The following is a 26,267-nucleotide window of genomic DNA, read 5'->3' on the forward strand; positions in this document are numbered from 1 at the left end:
ATTTTCAACCACAAAACAAAATAAATAAAATAAAAAATTAAGCTCTACGAGCAATAGAATCTATGCATGCCACCGTGAATGTAGAGGTGTTACGAAGATTTGATGCAGACGAAGTTAACAAGTGCTACATGAGTTTTAAAACAGTTGCACTGGCATTGAAACAGACAATCTACCAGCATACACCAGATTTATGAACAAAGACTCAGAAAAACATCAACTTACCATCCTCCCTTGCTTCCACTTCCCTCGTTTTTGCGCCAAGATCCAGCAGCTTTTCCCCAACCGTTTCCTTCATCACCCGCAACTGGTGCATCTTGCGAATTTTCCCATGTTCCCTCCACTTTGAGATCGGCTTGTCCAGGCTGGTTACTCCAAGCAGAAAACTGACTGCTGCTGAATTCATTAGCATTACCCCATTTCTCTTCTTTCTTACTGTTATCTGAGTTGCCTACTTGATCCTTGCTCCAGTTAGTGGAACAACCTTTGTTCTCATCTGGACCCCACTTTGATCCAGAATTTCCCATAAAGGATCCGTCACCAAAGTTTCTTTGGTCATTGTTCCTGCCAGAAGAGAAAAACCCAGCTTGAGGACCCCGACCACCAGCACCATTATTGTTTCCAAAGTTGTTTCCCCGACCTCTACCTCTACCATGTCGACCGCCATCTAAATTGTCATGACTTCCAAATCTTCCACGACCAAACCCCCTGCTCTCATCAGAATCATTCATGTGATTCCATTGTCTCTGTTGATTTCCACCAGCATCATTGTTTTGTCCCCTACCTCTTCCCCAACCCGCATCAGAATCACACCGGCGATTCCATTGCTTATGTTGATCACCATCAGCAGCATCATTTCTACCCCTTCCTCTTCCCCAACCAGATCCCCTACCACCATCATACTCATTTCTGGGCTTCCATTGTCTTTGGTTATCACCACCAGCATCATCGTTTCCTCCCCTTCCTCTTCCTCGACCAGATCCCCTGCCAGCATCAGAGTCATTCCAGGGCTTCCATGGTCTTTGTTGATCACCACCAGCATCAACATTTCCTCCCCTTCCTCTTCCCCAACTAGATCTTTGATATCCACCCTGACCCATTGGATTCACCATGCTACTATTATTTTGATTATTTTCACTGTCCCAATTGTTTTGGCCTCTCCCTCTTCCCCTACCAAAGCCATAACCACCGTCGCCAGATTTTTTCTGGCAATCGCTACCAGTTTCTTCACCAAAAGAATTCCCTCTATTCCAGTTACCATGTTCACTATGTTCAGAAGATCTTGCTTGGTCCCAACCTCTTGTTTCAGTGGCACTTGAAGAATCTTTTACTTTTTCCCAGTTGCTAACTTGGACAGTAGAATCTTTGGCCATGCCTGCCAAAGGTAGAGCAGCCCAACTGCTAGTTTGATCCTTGCTAGGAAATGTTGATGATTCCTTAATTTGTCTTGAATTGCTTACCCAATTATCAACATCATCTATCCTCTCTTGATAATTAGTTTCACCCCAGCAATCTCCTGCAATTTTACTTTTGCCCTTAATGTCCCAAGAATTTGATTTATCAGGGCCATATTCTGAGTTATTCCAGTTACTGACTTTATCCAAACTGACATCTTTTGGGTTTTCAGTGCTACTTTCAGCTAAATCCCAGTTAGGTATACCAGAACTCTTTCTTAAATTATCAAAGGCCTCATCAGACCTTGCTTTATCCCAATTTCCTGGGAAAAAAAAAACTTAAGCATTAAAAACAATTGAAAATCCATATCATTCATAAACCTTTGAATGTTTCTACTCAACCTTCTGTTTTTGTTGTGGCGACGTTGATGCATCCAGAAATTTGCTTGGTATCCGAAGCTTTTACTGTGTTCCATCCAGGCTCATCATCATTCTTACCATCTCCTCCATCAGGCCATTTATCTTTTCCTGCACTTTTCTCATTTGCCCAAGTAGACGTTTGATCCTTTGCAATGGATTCATTGCCACGACTCTGCAAATTCTTCCAGGCTGTAGTCTGAGAATCACCATTATCTCTTCGCCAACTATGAACCTGAGCACTAGTATGTGCCCCATGAAAATCATCCCTACTATTTCCAGACTGTCCATAGTGTCCTCTTCCTCTAGATCTACCTTCTTCAATACCAGAAGACCATGTTTGCTCATTATCAACTTCATTAAAACCACCACTTCCCTTCGAGCCATCTCGACCTCTTCCTCTTCCCCAATTAGTTTGAGTAGTCCCATCAATATCTCTTTGTTGGTTAAAATTCTTCCCATAGTTATTCTGTTCACCATCTTCATCATTTTTCTCCCTATCTATTTCTAATGTAGATGTTTGAACCCAATTAGTGTTCTTGTTCGATCCACCAACCTGAGATCCATTTCCACTATCCCAATTCACTTTTTCAGCTTTAGCAGAGCCCCAAACATCACTGACTTCCACCTGTGGTTTTACACTTTTGCCCCAAGAATCCTCTTCAGACCTCACCTTCTGTTTTTCATGTAAACTTTTATCAGATTGTGTCCAACAGCCAGCAGAAGCATCACATATTTGGTCCACTTTTGCTTGAGAATTTGCGGGGTTGCTCCACACATCTTCACTATTCACTTTCCCTTTGCTGTCCCAGGAACATGCATTACTTTTTCCTCCAGCATAATCGATGGGATGTTTTGACTTCTCCCATCCATCAGTATCATTAGCCTGATCATGACAACTTTCATTATTTCTTTGAGGTTTTGCAGCTTGAATCAAGCAATCATTGTCACTATTTCCTTTCTCTTTACTGTCCCAGGAACACGCACTATCCTTTTTAGCACCTTCCATATTCCAGCTTCCTCCAGCATTATTGGTAGAAAGTTTTGACATCTCCCATCCAGCTGTTACATTGTTCTTGTCATTGCAGATCTGATTGATTTTTTCTTGAGATTTTGCAGGTTGGCTCCAAGCATTATTGTTATTCAAACTTTCCTTGCCTTTGCTGTCCAAAGAGCATGCATTTTCCTTTTTAGCACCTTCCATATCCCAGCTTCCACCCGCATTACTGATAGAAAATTTTGCAGGTTGGCTCCCAGTATCATTGTAATTCAAACTTTCTTTTCCTTTGCTGTCCAAAGAGCATGCATTGTCTTTTTTAGGACCTTCTATATCCCAGCTTCCATCTGCATTACTGCTAGAAAATTTTGCAGTTTCCCATCCGTCTTCTACTGTAGTCCTATTATCAAAGCTGTGGTTGATTTTTTCTTGAGATGTTGCAGGTTTGCTCCAGGTATCTTCCTCGCTATTCAGTTTTTCTTTTCCTTTGCTACACCAAGAAAATGCATTGTCCTTTTTACCACCTTCCATATCCCAGCTTCCACCAGCATTACTATTGGAAATTTTTGATTTCATCAGATCATCTGTTACAATACTGTTATCACAAGTTTGGCTTTTTTCATGAACACGAGAACTAGATGACTTTCCCCAATCATCTTCTGTTTTGTCAGCACATGTCACTTTACTACTCCAAGAATCAGCTCCAAGTTCTTGACCAAATTAGAAATACATGGGTATAAATATTTAAATTTTAAAGAACTAAACAGACACAAATAGAAAGGATTGTTTGTTCTTTCTCACCAGTGAATGAGTTTGTTGCTTTACCCCATCCATCTAGAGCTTCACTAGAGTCACATGCTATCTGTTTAGTCGTGTGCATCGTACTAGCCCAAGGATCAGATTTCTGTCCTTCATCTGTTCAATATTGGCCAATAAACATCAAGTAAAAATAAATAAAGTTAAAATAGGGAGAGAATTGGTTCAAGCCTACCCCTATTAGGAATAGGTTGTTTACCCCAGTTGTCCGTTGTGTTACCAAATTCATCTGTATCATTTTTAATCATAGTTCCCAGTTTACTTCCCCAAGGATCCTCTTCCACTCCTGCTTATGACATGCAGAAACAAGAACAATTAGTTCATGTTAATGCAGATGAATATTAGAGCAAAAAAGGAAATTCAGAAAAACAACTTATATCTACAAATCATAACAAAATTTAAACTTACATTTATTCCATTCACTAAAGATACAGTGTATGCCAAAAAGGTCATACACAACTAGAAACATATGTTGCACAACAATATATGCAAGATGAGAAAATCAATAATAGTGATGGAATACTTTTGTTAAAACAAGTACATATAAAAGATAACACATTTGTTGATTGTTTCAGATTTGTCGTTAAACATTAATCCTAGTTACCTTTCCATCGGAGTAAAAATAGCACTGCATTTTTAACTATGGATGCAGTTGTTGCAGGTCCAGTTGACCTAGATTCAGGCCAATACATTGCCTATTCCAGCAACGCCTGACCACTTTCTGGGACTTATATGAATCAGCATTTATGTCATTAAAAATAAAAGGCAGCCAGGCTCTTGTACCAGGATTAATTTGTCCGCTTAATTAACCAGAAACTAAATTAATAGCTTCAGAAAGATAATTGACATTGACAAAATATTAAGTACTAGTATAATGTAATCAGAAAAATACAGATACTCTTCTGTGAGTAAATAATTCCAGAAATAAACATGTCTAGTTAAAGATTCAGGAACAATTTCATTATAAACAAACTCTAAACGTGCAATTTACAGTATGAAATTCAGCTTCAAATCCTTCAAAATAACCAAACATTTGAATCTCATCTGGGATTAAATTTTAAACATCAAAGTTTACCTATATATGTAAAAAAGCATAACCATCAATCTTCACAAACTTTTTAACATACAACTGAGCTTGCCAAATTGAAACATCATTCGTCAAATTTGTGGTGGACAAAATCATCACATATTGACATAATTTTGTAAAAATAGGAGTAAAAAACCCAGAGATAATGATTACAAGTTTCATTTTAGTCAAACAATTTGTAACAAATTAAGATTAGGCATAGAGGTGACTATTGGGGTGGGCCACCTGTGGGGCAGTCCTACACAGCACAGTAAATTAAATATTTTTAATAATATTTAACAATAAATATCATTTTTAACAATATTTAAAAAATATTTTTATTAATCTTTTAGTATTTTTAAAATAAATTTAAAATATTTTGAAATAGTTGGACCGGCAAGCCCAGGACAACACTCATGAGCAGCATGCTCTGGCCAGGCTATTCATTGGACCATTGGTCCATCCAAGGCACCTAACGAACATGCTCAACAAATTAACACCTCTAGTTAGGCTGAGGTAGATCTGATTTGAGTAAATATTATGCAACTTCAAGGTTTGCATAATATCTACCGGCTCCTACTCACTGATCAAATATTTTTGATGATAGGCACAACCTCGGCCATATGCAAAGCATGAAAATCTGTGTTACACAGCTTCTAAATCTCATCTAAAGGAGATGAAAAAGTAGAATAAGGCTTAAATTAAGTGTGAGGAAAAACTTAATTATAATGAACAACTAACTATTCAAGCTCAAATGTATCTGCACATGGTTTCATTATAGTCAATTGCATGGTACTTCCAAAATTCATAACCCATCAAAGAAAACTAAAATAAGTGTAGTGAAATGTGACTTATATAAGCACAAGCTAGTTAATCAATGTACCTTTCTTATTATCTGCCATGCCTGTGTGAGTGGGGGTAGAAAAGGTCTGCCAAGAATCCCTGAGAAAAATACAGCATAAAAATGAAACGAGGCTGTCTTCTGCTGTTTCGCATGCCTAGTTGGCTAAATAAAAATCATCCATGCCATATAGATGAAAAGCATACAAAAATTAGATGCTTAAAGGAAATCTAATGGCACAACACATACGTGTATTCTTCTGTTTCGCATGAATTTTTGTGGGCAAAATAAAAACATGCATGATACAGAGGGAAAACAGCATGCAAAAACCAAGAATGCTTTAAAGAAAATTTAAAAGGGACTGAAAACAGATTATTTAATAATGGAAAATTTGGCAAAAAAACACGCCTACTTATCATCACCCTTGATAAATGTTCCATTAGTAAAACTAATCTCCACATATTAAGAATGCATGTTAAACATTCAAAGTAACCATTTGCCTCTTGTTACTGTAAGGAGAAACAAAAGTTTACGATGCACAAAATGACACAGATGTGCATTTGCAACTAGAGAACCAATATATTGCTAAATATGGACTTGCATAGTAAACTTTCCCTTTACAAGTTACTTCAGAAGATTACAGTGCACTGCATAGTTTGTGTCAGACCTCGTATGGCCAGCTAAATGGGTGTACAAACAGTGTCCAATTATCAATGAATCCCACATACAATAAAGATAAAAATAAAATAAAGTAAACTAACAAGAGCTTGAGATGTTGAAGAAGCCTTCAACTCAAGTTTCACTCAAGCTCTTGGATCTTTTAACCACTTAATTAGCTTAAGCACAGAACTATTTCTGAGCATTTTTTGGAAGTTTTTAGTGCACAAAAGCTCTCCAAAAGCTTATATAGTCCCCACCTTAGTCCCAAGTTCTAAAAATTGTTCTCCAATATGAACATGGAACTCCAACAGTTATATGTTTCAATCAACTAGAAAAAACTTCCAGTTCAATGATCATCTTTCCAATGCTTCCAATCAACTGAAAATTATTTCATTCAACCAGAAAAGTAAAATCTAATAATACAGTATACAAATAATGTTATATAAATATAAAAATAATAAATAATAAAATAGATTATAGCCAATAATAAATTTATACTTTTAATATTCTAATGTAAATCAGCCAATTCTTCAAAGTCATCTCAAAATTTATCAAATTTTAATAGATTTCATTAATTTTCTAATGTAATTTAATTAGTTTCTAGCTAAATTTTTTTGAATATATACTTTTTCTGAACTTCTCTTCAATTTTTATAATATATTAATTTTTCAAAAATATCAAGTCAGTCATTTTGCTCATACCAATGCAACTCAGGCAATTCATATCAAATAGGCTGATTTTGCTTAGTATGCACAAAGCCAACGCTTATCGACATATACATGAAACATTTCAAGTGAACTGCAAAGGGGTTTTCCAACTACATTGACACTAACTCGCATCCATGGGACACTTAAAAATTTAGGAAGGTATAATCATATGATGATTTAACTTCCCACAGTTATCAAGCTTCTCCAAGTTAATTTTGCAGTTAATCACAATCCTCCATTTCAATGAGGCAGACATAAGTGATGCAATCCCTCAAGCAAAGCATATTTGAGGATACTAATTCCTCATCTAAATGGTGGCTAAGGCAGGCCTAGGCAAGAGACGGACATCAACCGTACCACTTTTGTCAAAGGCGGCATTTTAGGCGGTCAAAGTCAACATAGGTTAAACTGACCTCCTTCCGCCTCCAACCGCCACCGCCATCGCCATCGCCATCGCCTTCGCCTGCTATTGTCATTAGATTCATGGAGTGAAATGTCGTTCCATGCCGAGCAACACAGACAATATTTACCGTTCCTTCGAATGGGTGAAACCGGCACCTCGTGCCCCAAAGCTTCGCTTGGCGTGGACGACTGCGTGGGGAGGGGGGATCTCGGGACGCCTCTGACTGTGCCGAAAGTGTTCCGCAACGCCTTCGGCGCCGCAAGATGCCTTCGGTACCACCGGAAGCGTCACAGGATCCCCCACAGGCAGAGATGTTTTTACAGTGTTAAATTAAATTTTTTTTATTTAATTAATTTAAACAATTCCCAAGGTGTGTGATATTTTAAACAGACTTTTATAAACTCTAATTAAATTATCCCAATAAAATATATTTAAAATTATTTTTTACTTAATTAATTAATATTCTGAAATTTTATTTTTTAATATTTTAAATGAAATATATTCTAATATTTTTTTATTATTTTAAATTTCATTAAAACTTAAAAAAAAATCTAATTTTTCTTAACAAATTAGATTTATATTATGATAATTTTTTTATAGTTTATTTTTTTATTATTTTACTGTTTAATTGATATTTTTACTATTTTAAATATATATTATTTAAATTAATAATTAATTAAACGAATAACTATATTTAATTATTTTTCTAACCATATTAAATTGTCCAATAATTGAGAATTTATATAAAATCAATATACGACTTATTTTTAAATTATACACAATAAATATATTTATCTAATAATTACTATATATAAATATATTTATTGTATATAATTTAAAAATAAATTGTATATTGATTTTATATAAATTCTCAATTATTGGACAATTTAATATGGTTAGAAAAATAATTAAATATAGTTTTCGATCTTGGATCGAAACCTCGACGTGGGTCAAGATTGTAAACCGTGATTAGATTAGGCTTTTGTATATTTTGGATTGAAATCTCACTAAATACAATCGTTTCGATCCTCCACGACGCAAGTCCAAAGGCATCGCATGGGAACACATCCGGACACATCGCCCGAGTCCGGCGACGCATCCGGACCCGTCGCTCAACACGAGCAGAAACCAAAACGCCAAACAAAACTTAGGTTTTTCTTTTTTAACTTAGGGTTTAATCGATTAATAATTTTAATCAACTCCCAATTATAATTGGAATAATTTAAATAGATTTAATTGTAGACTAATAAAATTATTCTATTAATTTAATATATATATTAAAAATTATTATTTTTATATTAAAAAATATATTTAGATTAAAATTTTTATTTTTAGTTATTATATTTAGATTAAGTTTTTTTAGAGTTAAAAAAAATTTCACACGCGGTCGCTAACTGCTCTGCCACAGCCTACCGCCATCTACAACGCTAATCAGCATCCATATTTGTCCCAAGCAATTGGGGTTGGCTACATAAATTTTAGCACTCCATTAAGCAATATGCTAACTGCTGAGGCTATATCACTAATATTCAGAAAAGGAAACATTATAAAAGGATATCCACACTAACCTATCAAATGAAGGCACCATAGATTCCCATGAACTTTTCTCTGCTTGCCTTGATGTTTCTCCAGATGTACCGGCTATAAAATCAACAAGCATTTCAGCATTTGTACTTATGCAATATGATAAAGTAAATAATTCTTGTAATCTAAAAGGCATAAACAGTTAGAAAGGAGAATTAAGAAACAAGTAAAACAAATAGCTGCACTGACTTCAACTTTTCAACACAAGCTAATGAGTTGAAGTAACGGAAAAACCAAAACTCATTTCAACTTGGGGCATAATCAGGAAAAAAAAGTATTATATAGAGTAACACCTGCAGAAATAATTGCTTGAGGCCCAAAATTATCAAGTTCCTGAGTCGTATGTGCAGATGAATTAACCCTATTCATCCAAAGAGCCATAACATGAGAAGAAGAATGACTCATGTAAACAAAATGGTGAAAAAAAAAAAATCTATACAAATAGCATATACCCCAGTGCTCGTGGTACTGCTAGAGATGTATCCTTGACTGCATTAACATCATTAGACAATGTCAGAGAATAGATGCATAGAAGCTTCAAATGCACTGAACTCATACTTTCTACAAACCTGTAATAAGCTTCCCTAGAGAATCAAGCTTAACTGTGACATCTGAGCGATAAATGCCTACCACACGGCAAAGGTATCCCTTTAGCGGGCCTTCCCTGATCCTCAAGCTTTGACCAATAGAGAACACATGGTCATATTCTCTGCGACGACCTCGGTTGACTGCATGTGGGAGATAAGATTATAAAAATGGCATTTTCATCTATAAGATAAATGGAAGTATATTTTTCATACAACCATGAGTAATATTTTCTTCATCCTGTGGCATTGTAGGTGATTCAAGGGAGGAAAATTTCAAATTTTCCTTTACCTGTAAGTGGAAAAAAAAAACACAGATGAAGAATCCACATATAATACACAAACCTAATATAACATAACACACCTTTCCCTCATTAGTTTTCTGACACGCATTGGATTTTGCACAAAAAAATCCATCATTCTCTAATTCATTTTCAACTTGAATAAAAAGTTTGCCTCTGTACATATGTCTCACTATTCCTTCTCTACCCTGCCAAAGAAAATCAAATAACACCAGAACTAAGAAAGAAAACAGAAAAAAATCAAAGAGCATTATATTAAGCTCAATGGTCCCTCAACTGAACCTTAAAGATACAGTGAGTGGGCTAATGAAAGCATACTCATCCAGTTTAGCCTATCAAGATTATAGGCACTCCATAAAATATGGACATTGCTGGTTCATATGAATAAATATTGTTGCATAATCTACCATTACTACAATGAAACTAGAAACTCCCGTTCAAATAAACACCACACCATGATATACGCCATAAAATGACCACACATACAACAATCAACACAACAAAGCATAGTGTAGAACTGTAGAACATTTCCATGATAACCACTTCATTAACAATCTATGTTAACAGTAATGATTAACATTTACTATTAAACTTACATTTCATCGACGAAACAATCTTTCTTCATTATCAACAAAGCCCCAGAACAATCAATTTATCAACAACATTTAATGTTAGATGGTAATATGAAAATTCAAGCAATAAAAATGTACTACCTCTGAAGGCCCAACAGAGGTTTTGACGATGTCTTTGATGAATATAGTTTTTCCAGTCGAATCTGAAGCTGTAAACATTTTATCATCACATGATTTCTTTATGTCCTCACTTTTAACAGACATCACTTCTGATCCCTCAGCATCTCCTCTTAGTATCTGAAATTATGAAGGTAAGTACGTAAATACTAGTAATGCAGAAGGGCAAAGGTTTATACACACCAGCATGTTACCTTGAGGCAATCTTTCTCAAAAGCAACAATAACACCAAAATTATTTCGCCTGGCAGAACAAGAAAGCTTTTACAGCTCAATATTGTAAAGTTCAAAGTTGAAAAACTAAAAAAAAATCTGACATGGCTCACCCAAACAAAACAAGATCATGGAGATTGTACCCATTCTCCATGACATTGGTTGTTTTATCCTCTGATGATTCAGTTACTGGTTTTTTCTTGTGTGTACCATAAATGCTTGAAAACCAATTTAAGTCCACATCTGTATGCTTAGTTACCTCAGTGAACATCAATAATTCACTACTTGTAGGTTGAACTCCCCACGAGATTAATGATCCAATTGAAACCTTTTTGTACAGGTAACCATCTTTCAGCATCATACCATCAAGCACCTCATAACATTCTCCAGTTTGACGATCACGTTTGTCGACGATATGGGGTCTGAAGGCCCTGATAGATAGATAGATAGATAGGTTTGGCTTTAGAATATCAGTTGAAGGAATTATGAAATAATTCTCAAAGATATCAAAAATGGGAAAGTAATTACTCCAGTTCATGGGAACTAATCAACCGAGGTGCAGGGACTGCAGCCAGCCTTAACGAGATGCCACCACCCTGAGAGATCAGTGACAATTGTTAGCGTGCTATCAGAGCACACAGAAGAAGGATATTAGCAAAATGCTGTTAAAATGATCATTTCACCAATTATTTAGACCTGAAGAACTGAGATAATTGTAACAATCAACTAAAAGAAAATATTTAACAATTTAACATCTTCAGAAAGCATACACAATTTCACATCCCAGAAAATTGTCCAGTGGAGCAACAAATAAACAAGTGCAAAATTACATTGATATTTGATACTATCTGCACATGAGTCCTAGTGCACAGTGGTAGACAGCAGGCAGCATAGAACAGTTGGTATTATCTACTCATAAGATATTTTAAATTTAAAGAACAAGAGTAAATTTCAAAAAACAACTGTCTATGCTGACAGCCAAGAGCGTGCAAATGAGGAGCAATCATGAACCATGTGAGGACTGGTCTAGGGAAGTTAATGATTATTTTGCATATAAAATTGAAACATTTTTCCAGATTTCCATGCTGCCCGGCACGGACGGTTTTTACCGTTCTACTAGGGAGGCGAAATCGGCACATTACGGACAATCGTCTCAAGCGGCAAGGATGCGTCGCTAGACGCTTCCGGTGTTGCCGGAGGCGTCGTGGGCGCCTGAAGCGTCGCGGGCACCGGAGGCATTGCAACTCGACATTTCTGGCGCCACTAGAAGCGTCGCGGGGTGTTTCCGGCACCACCAAAAGCGATGCGAGACGCTTCCGGCGCCGCCAGAAGCATCGCCGCCGAATGCTTCCGGTGTTGCCATAGGCATCGCCGGACGCCTCCGGCGCCGTTCGCGAGGAGTCGGGGGCGACGTAGGCACGGGCACGCGCGCGGGTGTTGGGGCTTTACTATGCAAAATTAATATTTTAATTTAAATAAATTAAACAAGTCCTACTTAAATGTGATATTTAAAAAAGACTTTCAGTAACCTCAATTAAATTATCTCAATAAAATATAAAAAAAAATATTTTTAATTGAAACAAATAATAAATTTCATTAAATAATATTCTTAAATTGTTTTTAATGTTTCAAATTTTATTTAAAAATTCTAAAAAAAATTATAAAATTCTAATAAATCAAATTTATATTCTGATTTTTTAAAATTATTTTGTATTTGTTTACTATTTTAATGTTTAATTGATATTCTATTTTTTTTACTATTTTAAATATGTATTATTTAAAGTATTAATTAGTTAATTTATATAATTATTATATATAAAATAATATTTTATATTAATTTATAAAATTATGATTATTTAATTTAGACCGAGAACTATAAAGGTTATCTAAGTAAAATATTACAAGAATGCTTCCATCTGATTCATGTCACTTCTTTTAATATTAGTGTAACATACTATGATATATTAATTTTAATTCGAGTTATTGATAGATCAATTTTTTTTAAAATATATATATTTAATTATTTTTTCTAATAATATTAAGTTATTTAATAATGAAGAACTTATATAAAATCAATATACAACTTATTTTAAAATTATACACAATAAATATATTTATCAAATAATTACTATATATATATATACCGAAACTGTATTAGCATGGCACGATACGATACTAAAATCATATCGTTCCGGTCTGGATCGAAACATGGGTCGAGATTTTAAACCTTGGATTATATAGATTTTTTCAACTTTGAAAATAAACATGTTTGTACATTTGACTTAATGCAAATATGACAAAGAACTACAATCAAACAAGAGGCACAAAATCAAGAAAGAAATTTTCTTACACAATCAATAAAGACATTAGAAGGTTTACTTCAATAATCCAGCAAGCTAAAACTTGGAAACATATTAATTAACTATTTGCTCGTTCACGTTTCAAATGTTGAAATACATGGTTCAAATGTTAATAGAAAATACAGATTTTTTTTCAACTCTTTGAAAATAAACATGATTGTATGTTTGACTTATGCAAATATGATAAAACCCTACAAACAAGAAAGAGGCACAAAATCAAGAAAGAAATTTTCTTACAGAACTAAGAAAGGCATTAGAAGGTTTACTTCAATAATCCAGCAAGCTAAAACTAGGAAACATATTAATTAACTATTTTCACCCATTCATGTTTCAAATGTTGAATTATTTGGCAATGGCTCAATAACGGATACAAAATTCAGACACAAGTGCATTTCCATTCAGATGGAAATTTTATTGTTGAAGCCCTAGTTAAATCAATAACTCTAACCAAGTAACTAAAGACAACGTAATATGAGAAACCAATGATAACATCATTTCCAAATGTTCAACTTGGGAATAATCTGTCAACAAGCATGGATGGTGTGAAGGTATGATGCAATTATTTCTTGTTCTCCCCATCCAATATTTTAGCCAGTTGATACTCATAGAAATAGATAAAATCGATAAAAGCAAGACAATAGTAAGCAAGATTGCAACATCCAACAGCCAAGGCTATGGCCTGTGCACAAGTATTATTGGATTACAGCAACATTATGGACTCTCATATTAGTCATCAATCAATACCAAGTTACTGAACTTACTTAATCAAAGGGATAGCTCATGTAGAAGAAATGTAGAAATCTTTCAGGCTTTATAATGGACACAGCCATTGCCACAAGGCAATAGTTTTAATAAACTAGTTACCAGTCTAGCAAGCCTAATCTGAATTTGTAAATACAAATGGATCCTACAGATTGGGAGGGCTACCCTTATCATAAATCATTAAATAGTATCTCAATAATAATAAAGACATCTGAAAGGCTGAATATCTTCTCTCTTTGGAGTATTCCATTCCACTATAACAGACCATCTATCAGGTGACAACTCTATTGCATTGACATTTACCTAGACCAATTATTTGACAAAGATCCTTTGAAGAATAAAAGATAGGAAACATAGCATAATAGCACTAGGTCAGCCAGATTAAGACTATTAGTAAGGAGTCAATCTTAAGGTGCATGCATATCAGAATCAAATATTGTAAACATCTAGGATGCATTAACCACTCAATGCCTCAAAACCAAGCACATCTAAATCTTTCAAGGACAAAAAATGTCATACGGAAAAGATTTGTTATAAATTAAGTATAATATTCAAATTTATCCATATATATATATATATATAAAGACAGGAATGACCACTAAAGTTTCAAGTGAAACAGATTAAACTATTTTTCACTTACAAATTTTTTCGCAATAGCTTGTAAGTCAATTCTTGGGATCAGTTTTATGGTTACTTGTTTAAGTTTATCATCAACGTCCATAACCTACAAAAAATCATGAGACAAACTATCAGTACCAAGAAGTGATGAAAATCTTCATGAGTTTCAAAGGTAAAAAAAGCAAAAAGAACCTCATATAACCTTTGCTAAATCCCCTTTATATTTTCCACTCTTCAATCGAACCCATGCACCTTCAGATACTTCAGATAATTTATTCGAGCTAGTAAGCAAGTTAGGAACTTCATTTCTTGGGACAAGATTGATTCTACTTGGATAGATATTACAAAACCCTTTGCATGCCTGCATATAAAACATTCTGAGCACATACAGCATATAACTAGAGTAAAACTTAGAAAAAGGAGAAATATTGTAGGCCCTAAAGAAGATTAATAATCATGGATTAAATGAATGACAAAATAAGGCATGTTGGATCAGGAAAGGTGCCACATTCATTTTGCATATGTTCAATTTGATACGATTAAAATATATTACAAGATATTTAACCAAATTTTGGCTATTTCTAGGCTAAAAACTGCAATGCAAACAAAAAAATTATGAGAGAACCGGTAACACTAAAATTATTAAATTATTTTAAAAATAGTTCATTTTACTTTTAGAACAAATCAAAACATCATAATATATAAAAACCATCCAAACATCAAAATTGCAACAAAATGTCTTGCAAAATACTATAAATAACTTTTAGATTCTTTAGGATGTTTTTAGTGGTATTTTCAATAACATTGGTATTTTCAATAACATTGGTATTTTCAATAACATTGCTTCAAGTTCTATGAAAATTAAAACCAATAACTTGGCTAGATTAATAATATAAAACTTCTTATACTTAAATAATATTGACCAATTTTAACAAGAATATAAAAAACTTGTAGATAAAATTTATACATATAATACCTATAAATTCACACCCAATTGCACCAAAACAATTCTTAAAGCGGAGATTAGCGGAAAATATATACAGAGGCTAGTTACCACTTCAATGAGATAACAAGTTAAATAAGTGTATTTGGATTAATATACCAAATTCAATTTCAACTGTTATATATGTAGCTAACACAAAGTAAAAGCTAACAAGTGCATTCCATAATCTAATCTTCTAGTCGTCATGTTTCAACAAGAACAAATCTCATGAAAGAGATGACTCATAACAAAGATGCCGTTTCTTTCAAATATTGCCTCATATTCCAATAGCAACTGATACAAAGGCATCTTCACAATCTAAAAATTTCCTTATTTTTTTAAATTTTATGTAATAGACTGAAGAATGAGTCAATTAGCGAATCCCCATGATACCCATTAAGTTGTTTTGATTTTTTCTATTTGGAGTGCAAAGGCTATTTTTTTTCAGTGCAAAATCTATGGGGTTATTGTAGCAGCACTTCTTATTTGTTTTTGCATCTTTAAAGGCTTTAGCAGTCCTGTATGCCTTGATAATACGGAAGGGCAGCCCGATGCATAAACTCCCACCAATGCAAGTCCCGAGGAAGGATCGGAACACATTGGACATATTGTATGCAGAGAAGCTGTTTCCGTGACTCGAACCATGACCTCAAGATCACATGGTAGCAACTTTACTATTATGCCAAGGCTCTTCTTCGTATGCCCTGATAATACTATTCGATATAATATCTAATGTTGGGTTGGTGATTGATTGCCTAGGCCAACCACTAGCATGAAGGCAATGACCTTCAATTCACGTCCTTTTAACATGTAGTTCTTTCTCACCATGCAGTTTTCTCACAGAGACCATTAGAATATCTAATCCTAATGTTGCCTTGATATAATATCTAATCCTCCACTGCCCCCTCTCTCTCCCCTTCCTAGTTTGGCATCATATGCTATAAATCTGCATCAATTTGGCACCAAAGCCTTCTTCAATCTCACATCAAATCCCCATCATCCACATATGAATTTCCCTCCAAGGCCTTGTTTCCCATGAAGTGATGGCAAATTAAAAGGACGAATATCTAAAGAGTCAAAGTTGAGGGGAAGGATCAAAAGAAATTTATCCTTTGAGTTGCCTCCTTAAAAGGATGTACATGAGGGGATGCTCACTTTTTTCTAATTCACATATGACGAATATATAAAAAGACAGAGAGTGCAAGGGAGGGATCAAAAGAAATTTATCATTTGAGTTGCCGCCCTAAAAGGATGTAAATGAAGATGGTCACTTTTTTCTAATCCACAAGTGTTAATTAATTTTCCATCTAATTTTTGGCAGACAAATTCTTAAATTTATCTCTCCAAATATACATCTTCATTTTACCAAAGGGCACACGCAGAAAATTGACCAAAAAGTGTACTATACTTTGGTAATTACAAAAGGGCACACCTTTTTCCAATTTTACTTTTATGCCAAATTTGGCTTTTTCTCTTCTCTTTCCTCTCCTATGCATGCAACCTCTCTTCTCTCCTCTCGTTTTTTTTGCATGCATGCATAACTATTATGGTGTTGGTTTTTGAAAATCAATTCAACAGCTTAATGACATTATCTTTCGGCACTAACACGAGCCTGATTTCTCGGAGACCAAGACCACATTGGGGTTTAGAGCTGATTCTTCCAATAACATTTTAGCAACTCCAGAAAAGCCAAAATAAGCAATAGAGGGTACCGTTAGACTCCTTGCAACCTCATAAATCCATGAAATGGGTGCAATCAGACCTGCCCAGGTCCATGGGTTTCGATTGAAACCCACAGGTTTAAAATTCACTAGGTCGAACCCCACTAATGGACCTAGATAGGTCCGATTGGACTCATTTCAGGTCATGTTGATTTCTGAGGCTGCAAGGAGTCCAACGGTGCCCTCCATTGTTTATTTTGGCTTCTTCGGAGGTTAGGCCTAATATGAGGCCCAACGGATCCACGTTGGAATTTAAAACCGAATCTTCCAATAACATTTTAACACCTCCGAAAAAGCTAAAATAAGTAATGGAGGACACCGTTGGACTCTTTGTAACCTCAGAAATCCACATGATCTGAAATGGGTCCAATCACCTATCTAGGTCCATCTGAATTTTGATTGAAATACACTGATGGACCTCGATAGTAAGTCCTATGGATTTATGAAGCTACAAAAAATCCAACAGTGCCCTTCATTACTTATTTCGGCTTATCCAGGCGTTTAAATGTTATTAGAAGAATACCTCTAAACCCCAACGTGGTCCTAATCTCCGAGAAATTAGGCATGTGGTGGCGTCGAAAGATAATGTAATTAAGTTGTGCTATTTTTAAAAAGCACACCACAATAGTTATGCATGCATGCAAAGAGAGGGGAAAGAGAGGAGAGGAAAAGAAAGAGAAGAGAGGTTGCATGTATAAGAGAGAGGAAAGGAAAAAAAAAAAAATAATCAGATTTGGCATAAGGGTAAAACCGGAAAAGGTGTGCCCTTTGGTAATTACCAAAGTATAGTGTGCCTTTTGATCAATTCAAAAACATGTGTTCCTTTTGGTAAATCGCCAAAGAAAATAAGAGAGAGATTTGATTCTTAGGCTTATCCCTCACTCCCCATCTTTTCTCTTCAAGAAGACGAACTCTAAGAATGACATCTACTACGTTAAATATCTCTGCACCACCTTCTACAATATGTTTAATACGAAATTGTTCATTCTTGATTTCTTTCACAACGCCAACTGTCACTGCCACATTTGCATCCGCCACATTCACAAGTTGACAATTCTTTTCAGTTAACCTGATACCCAGAAATGATGTCCCTCATCCACTTCTCCAGTTCCACTACCAACAGCATTCTTTGCTTGTGTCCAAAAATGTCTCCAACTCAAATCCTGCAATCAACAACCTGAACTATGTCACGACTGAGAAATAGTCAGATTTGCAATCCTTAGTCTCAAGCAATATGATTTATAGCAAGGTCCCTACATCTTCACTGTTGTTCTAAAACGCAGCCTCGACAGCCACCTAGTTACTAGGCAGTCACCATTAGGCGCCCCTTTTAGAAAGAGAGCCAAGATACCGGAGCCTAGGGAAGTTGACTGTCTGCAGCCTAGGTTGATTAAACGATCCAGGCAGATCAAAAATTCAAATGTAGAGTTACCAGATAGAAATAGCATATAATACCAAGCCAAACCATATGCAAGTGATCAATGTGCTAATAAAATTTTCAGCTTCAGAAAAAAAAGTACCTCCATAACATCAGATAATTTGTCAGCTTCAAAAAAAACATGGCCTTTTACATGTTCAAGAGCAAATGCAGATACAATCTGCAGTTTGGCTTCCAAGAAGTCCAATTCAACATATTTTTGCATCAGACAGAAAGCCATCTGCTGTTCGCGCCCAACCTGAAAGTAATCAATTGCAAAGTGCACTTGGGAGGGCAAACATTTTTAGCAATACTGGTATAATCAGAAGATATTCTAACTTACCATGCATTTCACTTTCCAGATGGGCATACCTAATTCTCCAACTTCCTTGTCCTCACATTCAATAGGATTATCATTGTGTATGACATGCTCCGAACCAGGTCCATACCGTTCTTTGATAAGCTCTTCAAGTTCATCACCACTCAATTCCTCCTCTTTTACTAAAAATGGAAGGTGATGAGACTTTCCAACTCCAAGTTTTTCATTCTCCAACTTGAAATTATCTGTGAAATGGATTGCAAGCTGAGAAAATAAAAGATACAGCAAACTCTTCTAAAAGACCAGTGATTCCTTTAACTAACCACAATAATGAATAATAGAATTTACAAAATTTATATATTATATGAAAGGTTTAAAATCTTGTGTCATGCCAAAATTTTGGTCTCCAACAAAAATGATACAGTTTCCATATATAGACACTCATAAGTGTGCCTTGGTGAATTTAAATATATTTTACATCTATGATCCTCATTCCCATTCACTTGACTTGTTTACTTCAGAATAAATCTACACATTTAGAAAAGATAAAGGGCAAGCTAGTGCACGAAGCTCCGGCCAGTGCACAATCCTGGGAATGGTCTATTGTATTCAATCTTATACTATTTTACTAGAGATTGTTTCCGAGACTTGAATCCATGACTTCTAGATCACACAATAACAACTTTACCATTACGCCAAAGCTCCCCTTCAACATTATATATATATATATATAGAGAGAGAGAGAGAGAGAGAGAGAGAGATTACATTTTAAAAATATTTAAATTAAAATTTTAGAGCAATAAATTATAAAATATTCTAAGCATCTCAACTATTACATTTTGCTAATACCAAATAGTAAAATCAGTGTCAATGTCATGCATTTGATGGGAGCAAGGTTTAAAGCATCGCTCCATATTGGACTTTTGATCTATGAATAGTCCAATACAGCATTTTGATGTGCCAACAATTGTCTGGCGTCCAAAAATACCAACATGAAACTAGATGAATCTTACCTCTTTATTATGTTTTCACTTTATTTACTACTAAAATCTAAAGTATAAATATTATCTATGGCCAATTTAAAATTTTATTGCACTAGGTACGACTCTAATCTTTTGGCAAGAAAGAAAAGAAGATCCATACCAATGCTCGGCACACTTTGACATGTACTAAAGCATGTTGAGATAAATTATTTAGTCACTTAACCCTCTTTCACTCAACTTTTCACTTTACAGAACCACATCAGTTAGTAAAATTATATCAGTTAAATAGTTAGATTGAAAATGATTTTTATTTAATTTTACTTTAATGTATGTCAAGATAAATTTACGCAAATATTTCCCCTATATTCTTATTCCATTTAATTTGTTTACTTTTAAAAAAAAATCTTACATTAAAGAATCAATCAAATTAAAATTTAAAAAAACAAAAAAAAATATTACTTAAATATGCTGAAACATACCAAGTGTAGGCACGGCAGGATACTTATCAACATAGATAGCACAAGAGAGATTGTCAATGCCAATCATTATCTAGTTCTAGTAACTTACCCAAATGGTATATTTCTTCGTGTCGCCCAAAACAACATAAAATTTCAAACCATGATTATAAGTAACAACTCAAGGTTAAAGTACATGACAAAAAAAAAGTAAATCATTGCCCAGAGATTATGATTGACCAGAAAAATTACCAACTTGCACAATTAGATAAACTACAAGATTAAAGATGAAAATTTAGCCATAAAAATAAAGGATTGGTTCTACTGTAACATCCATTACATCTAACTAGTTTCTAATCATTATTCTCTGTATCTTCCTCTCTCAACAATTAGTATATGCAAAAACCATCGACATAAATTCCTCTATTTTTTTATTCTTCAATCTCTTTATAATATTTCACCCACCTTAAAATTCTCATATTGTGGCCAGTTGTTTGGTCTAGGAGTGAGCAAGTTAAATCCAAAGGATTTTGTGTCAATTTGCAGAGATCCAAATCAATGTAACTGCACTATTTGAAGGGTTTAACTTTGTTGCTACAGCCACAAAACGGGAATGATATCGCATAGAATGTGGTGTGCAGACATCTCGAGGTCAACACCAAATTCTTTTTAAAAAAAAAACTCACATTTGATTTGTTTGTGTTCAGTATCAGAAGGGCCAATAAATATCACATAAATAGATTTCACCTGTGTAGCACAGACACTCCAAAAAATATTTTTTTTTGGAAGTGTCGGACACATACACGACACGGAAATTCGCGTGCCGGACACTAAAAAAATGTGTTGTTGACTTTTTAAAGTTTGACCAGTCAGATAAGGCTAGGGCATGGATGGGACACGTTTCCGGATACGTTTTGGCTCAATTGCAAAAAAATTAATTATTTCGAGGGTAAAATTGAAAAACAATAAAATTCTAAGGACTACTTACTAAAATGAAAAAAACACTAATTTACTCCCTGCTCCCAATTCTTTCTTCATTGTGATGCAACCTTTCTTCATCGCGACGTCTACGCCTCTCTCCGTCGCCCACTGCTGCTTGCAGCAGCCGCCAGCCGCTTCACAGCAGCCGCCCACCGCTTCGCAGCAGCAGCAGCCCAGCAGCAGCCCGCCGTCGCCCCCCGTTGCTGTCCTCTTTTTGGTAAATTTACTTTTTTTTTTCTTCTGAGATCACGAATTTGTTTTTGCTTTTGGTAAGTTTCTGGTAAATTTAACAATAGGCCCCTCTCTGCTGCTTCTTAATTGTTATTTTCAGCCTATTTGCTATGGAAAATTTTCAAAATGAAAGTGCACAGGAGGATGTTGATGATTATTCTCCTTTGTGAAAATTTGTAACCAAGGTGGAAAAGGTAGTTGGAGGAGGAAATGTCACTTGGTCGTGCAATATATGTAGTAAAGTGTGCAAAGGATCATATTCAAGGGTGAAAGCACACCTGTTAAAACAAAAAAGTGCTGGAATTGCTGGTTGTACGGAGGATGTTGATGATTATCCTCCTTTGTGAAAATTTGTAACCAAGGTGGAAAAGGTAGTTGGAGGAGGAAATGTCACTTGGTCGTGCAATATATGTAGTAAAGTGTGCAAAGGATCATATTCAAGGGTGAAAGCACACCTGTTAAAACAAAAAAGTGTTGGAATTGCTGGTTGTACGGTTGTTACAATGGATCAAATGAAACGTATGCAACAGCTTATTGACGATGCAGAATTCAAAAAGAAGAATTCTAAACAGAAAGAAGTTTCGTTGCCTTCATCATCTGGATCATCAAATATGGCTTCAAAATCCTCATTTTGTTCTAGTGGTATTTTACAAAATGATGATCCAACAAAGAAGAGGAAAGGACCACTTGGCCCGCTTGAAAAAGCTTTTCACTTGAATGCCAAAGATGAGCTCCACTCTGAAATTACAAGGTTGTTTAACACCAGGGGATTATCTTTCAATATTGCTAGGAATCCTCATTATGTTCGGGTTTTCAATTTGGCTACTCAACGAACAATTCCAGGTTATCTTCCACATGAATACAATTTATTGAGAACTTCACTTCTTCAAAAAGAAAAAGCTCATATTGGAAAGCTTTTGGAGCCAACAAAAGCTGCTTGGAAACAAAAGGGAGTTAGTATTTGTAGTGATGAGTGATCGGATGTGCAAAGACTGCTAATTAATATCATGGTCGTGCGTGAAGGTGATCCTATGTTTTTGAAGGCGATAAATTGTGAAGGTGAGTACAAGGATAAAGCTTTCATCTCTAAATTGCTCATTAATGTCATAAAAGAAGTGGGACATCAAATGTTGTCCAAGTGGTCACCGATAATGCTCCTGTTTGCAAAGGAGCCAGGTTACTCGTTGAGGCAAAGTACCCACACATATTTTAGACTACTTGCGTTGTGCACACATTGAATCTTTCTTTGAAGAATATTTGTGCACCGACTGACTCTCTACAAAACAAAGAAGCCTTTGATGAGTGCAAGTGGATAGCAGAAGTAGCAAATGATGCTTCAATGATCAAGAATTTTATCATGAATCACAATATGAGATTATCGATGTTCAACGATAACTCAAACTTGAAGATACTATCACTTGTGGATACTAGATTTGCTTCCACGATCATTATGCTTAAAAGGTTAAAACAAATCAAAAAAATGTCTTGAAAACATGACGACTAGTGAAAGATGGGATTTGTACAAGGAGGATGATGTAGTGAAGGCTAGAGTAGTGAAGTACAAGATATTGGATGATCAATTTTGAGAAAAGATTGATTATATACTTGCTTTCACAAGTCCAATTTATGCTATGCTAAGGAAAGTAGATATTGATCAACCTTGTCTTCATTTAGTCTATGAATGGCGGGATGAAATGATAGAGAAAATGAAAGTTGCTATCTCAAAGGGGCCCCATAATGAAGATTCAAAGTTTTATGAGGTTGTTCATAATATTCTAGTGGAGCGATGGAATAAAAGCAATGCGCCTCTACATTGTTTGGCGCAATCTTTGAATCCAAAGTAAAGCTCTAAAAAATTTTAACTTTTTAAATTTTAGCAAATTAGAAATATTAGTTCATGAATGATGTTAAACTATCAATCTTTTTATATAGGTATTAAGGCCATGAGTGGCTCCAAGAATCTCCAAATCGTCTTCCTCCTCATAGGGACATCAAAGTTTCAAGGAAAAGGAAAAAAGTGCATTGAAAGATATTACTCCAATTCATCTGAACGAAGAAGTGTTAATGAAGAGTTTGCCTCTTTTTCATAGGCCATTGATGATTTTTCTGATAATGATTCAATGCGTGATCGAGGTTTGATGTCTCCAACTAAGTGGTGGGTTATTCATTGTGCTTCTACATCAACTCTTCATAGTTTAGCTTTAAAGTTACTTGGTCATCCATCTTCTTCTTCTTCTTCTACTTGTGAGAGAAATTGCTCCTCTTTTTGTGAGAGAAATTGGAGCACCTACAATTTCATACACTCATTGAAGAGGAACAAGGTAACACCACAAAGAGAGAAAGATTTGGTATGTGTTCATTATAATCTTCGTCTTTTATCTAGGAGATACTCACACTATAATGAAGGAGAAAGTAAGATGTGGGATGTTGGAGTATATGGATTTGATTCCATGGACATGGTGGGTGCTGCTATCCTTGAAATTGCCAATTTGTCTCTTGATGAACATGAATTGGAATCAGTCATATTTACTAACGAAGGTGGTGTTCGTGATGAGACTGATATGGATGTTTGATTTTTTTTACTTGTTTAAGATGTATTTGGTGTGTTGCATTTTGTTATGTTTACTCTTTGTTTGTAATGGATAGTATGGTTGATGTAATATAAACATGATTTTCTATTTTAGGATTTCTAATTTTTAATACTATATATATATATATATATATATATATATATATATATAATTTTTTTTTTTATAATCGTTGTATCCTAGCCGTATCGTGTCTTATATTTTAAAAAAAAATCGTATCGCTGTATCTGTGTCGTATCCGATACGATACCCATATCCGTATCCATGCAACATAGGGTTTCACTAAATCTAGCCAACACATGTTCAATAATAACAGACTAGGACAATTTACAGGCAGCTAGAAAAGGAACTTGGATTTAATGTGCAATACTAGGATAGGGTACCAACAGACAATCAGATATTCTCATGAAGCTAAAAAAAAGTAGCTGGTCAAATGTGATTATGTTCTTCATAGCATTTAAAACCCGTCCTTGCCACTCTGTGCAAACAACATTCATGGTCTTGAGAGATGACTAAAAGAAAGACACTAGTTTTGCGTTGTTAGTTAGGAATTGCCCACAGGAAGCATGATTAGCACAGTTGGGATAACAGATGGTAGGAGCAGTACACTGCTTGGTACAGTCTCAATGGATATCAACGCTTATTTTTATTCATTTTCTTAGTGTACTATGGCAGTGCAACAAATGTTGAGCTTGATCTCTGTCTGAATCCTTAAACACATACTCTTCAAAGAAATGAGCATGCTTCCATCGTTTTGGGAATGGAGAAGTGCAAAATGGTCACTACCTCCTTAGCCAGACAACCTTCATACAGATAATAGTGGATTCAAGACCACAATAGAATTTCAAAAGAGATTAGCGTGTTAAACTGAACAAAAAGCCTTGTAGTAAACAATAACATAATGTCCATACAAGAAAAACGCAACTAACTCAACTAAGACACCATCAAACGCCGCATTGAGAAACAAATATCAAAACATAATAGCGACAATATGTGATATCAGTCGAACATGGACAAGGATTTTGCTAAAATGCACTAAAATAAAGATACAAAACGCATTTAAACAAAGTAGCTCAGAAAAACAGGTTCAAGGCATCTTACAAATATACTTAACTCAAGAGACCATAAGCAAGAAATTGGAAAAACTTTAGTGTCATTTGATGATGATTTTACACCGCTTTACCACCAACGCAAAACCCATCATTTGACTTCCAGAACCACAAGACAAAACTACCAAAACTCCAAAAACCTCAGAGACCATGTATAACCAACAGATCAGAAACCCTAGAAGAGAAATGTACAAGAAAAGGGTTGCGATATTATACCTTCGTCCTCATCTTCTTCTTCCATCTCAAGATCCCCATCGCTCTCATAGTCTGAGTCGGCTTCGGCAGCCACGTCGTCAACGAACTGGAGGACCCCGGAGCGCTTCCGTTTCCTCTTGCTGGATCCTCCGTTTGAGCTCTCGGAAGCGGTCATTTTCCTCTTTCCAGAAGAAGAACCGTCAGCCACCGTGGCCGGAGCTTTTCCGGCGACCTGCTTTCCCTTCCTTTTGAGAGCCATGACCCTATGTCTGGGACGAAGAGATAGAAAATGATCACCGCCGTGTGCTGCTGCTCCGTTTTATTACCCTTTCACATTAATCGAGATTCGAGGGTAACTTATGGGTGGGTAGTGCCGGAGGAATTGATCAACCATAAACGATCCTACCACGTGTCATGTATCGTACGGTATAAAATAATTCCAAGCGGCTGGACAACTTGCAATAGAATCGGTTCACGATAAAGTAGAGCCGTGGGTCATCCCAAATAACATGGGGCGGAAGTTGCTACTAGGAGATCGTCGGATCGAAACTCAGTGACAACGGGTGAATAAATTTCTTATCCTTGTATGTCACCCGGTCCGTCTCATATTAGCTCAGGTCCATGTTAACTCGGGTGCTACGATTTATTTCTCTTATAATGACCGTAGGTCCAATCGATGAAAGCCCTAGCACGAAGATTTCACCTTTTGCTGCAAAGTTCACGATAAAGTAAACTATTCTCGAATTCTCAACCTGACTCTATGTTTGTCCTTGTTTTGTTGCATAATTCAATAATATCAATAAAAAGTTTTTTAGAA

The 26,267-nt window shown here is 35.3% G+C and overlaps 1 protein-coding gene across 2 annotated transcripts; it reads right to left on the reverse strand.

Annotated features, from left to right (window-relative positions):
* Nucleotides 1–25: 25 nt before the first annotated feature.
* On the reverse strand, nucleotides 26–25,794 carry LOC122014807 (protein RNA-directed DNA methylation 3-like). 2 transcript variants are annotated; one of them, XM_042571241.1, is made up of 20 exons: nucleotides 25,472–25,794; nucleotides 18,933–19,153; nucleotides 18,693–18,848; nucleotides 14,672–14,830; nucleotides 14,492–14,575; nucleotides 11,258–11,325; nucleotides 10,843–11,160; nucleotides 10,712–10,760; nucleotides 10,482–10,637; nucleotides 9,831–9,956; nucleotides 9,686–9,758; nucleotides 9,452–9,610; nucleotides 9,335–9,371; nucleotides 9,176–9,243; nucleotides 8,867–8,939; nucleotides 5,571–5,629; nucleotides 3,821–3,907; nucleotides 3,607–3,720; nucleotides 1,794–3,515; nucleotides 26–1,714 (listed from the first exon to the last, which is right to left on the reverse strand). In XM_042571241.1, exons 1-20 carry the CDS (start codon nucleotides 25,707–25,709, stop codon nucleotides 219–221), a joined length of 5,463 nt encoding a protein of 1,820 aa, XP_042427175.1. In that variant the 5' UTR covers nucleotides 25,710–25,794; the 3' UTR covers nucleotides 26–218. The 2 variants fall into 2 exon arrangements, with proteins under 2 accessions (XP_042427175.1, XP_042427174.1); XM_042571240.1 differs by having other exon boundaries at nucleotides 3,797–3,907.
* Between the last annotated feature and the right edge of the window lie 473 nt (nucleotides 25,795–26,267).

This window comes from Zingiber officinale, chromosome 8B (assembly GCF_018446385.1).
Source record: "Zingiber officinale cultivar Zhangliang chromosome 8B, Zo_v1.1, whole genome shotgun sequence".
NCBI classification, from domain to species: domain Eukaryota; kingdom Viridiplantae; phylum Streptophyta; class Magnoliopsida; order Zingiberales; family Zingiberaceae; genus Zingiber; species Zingiber officinale.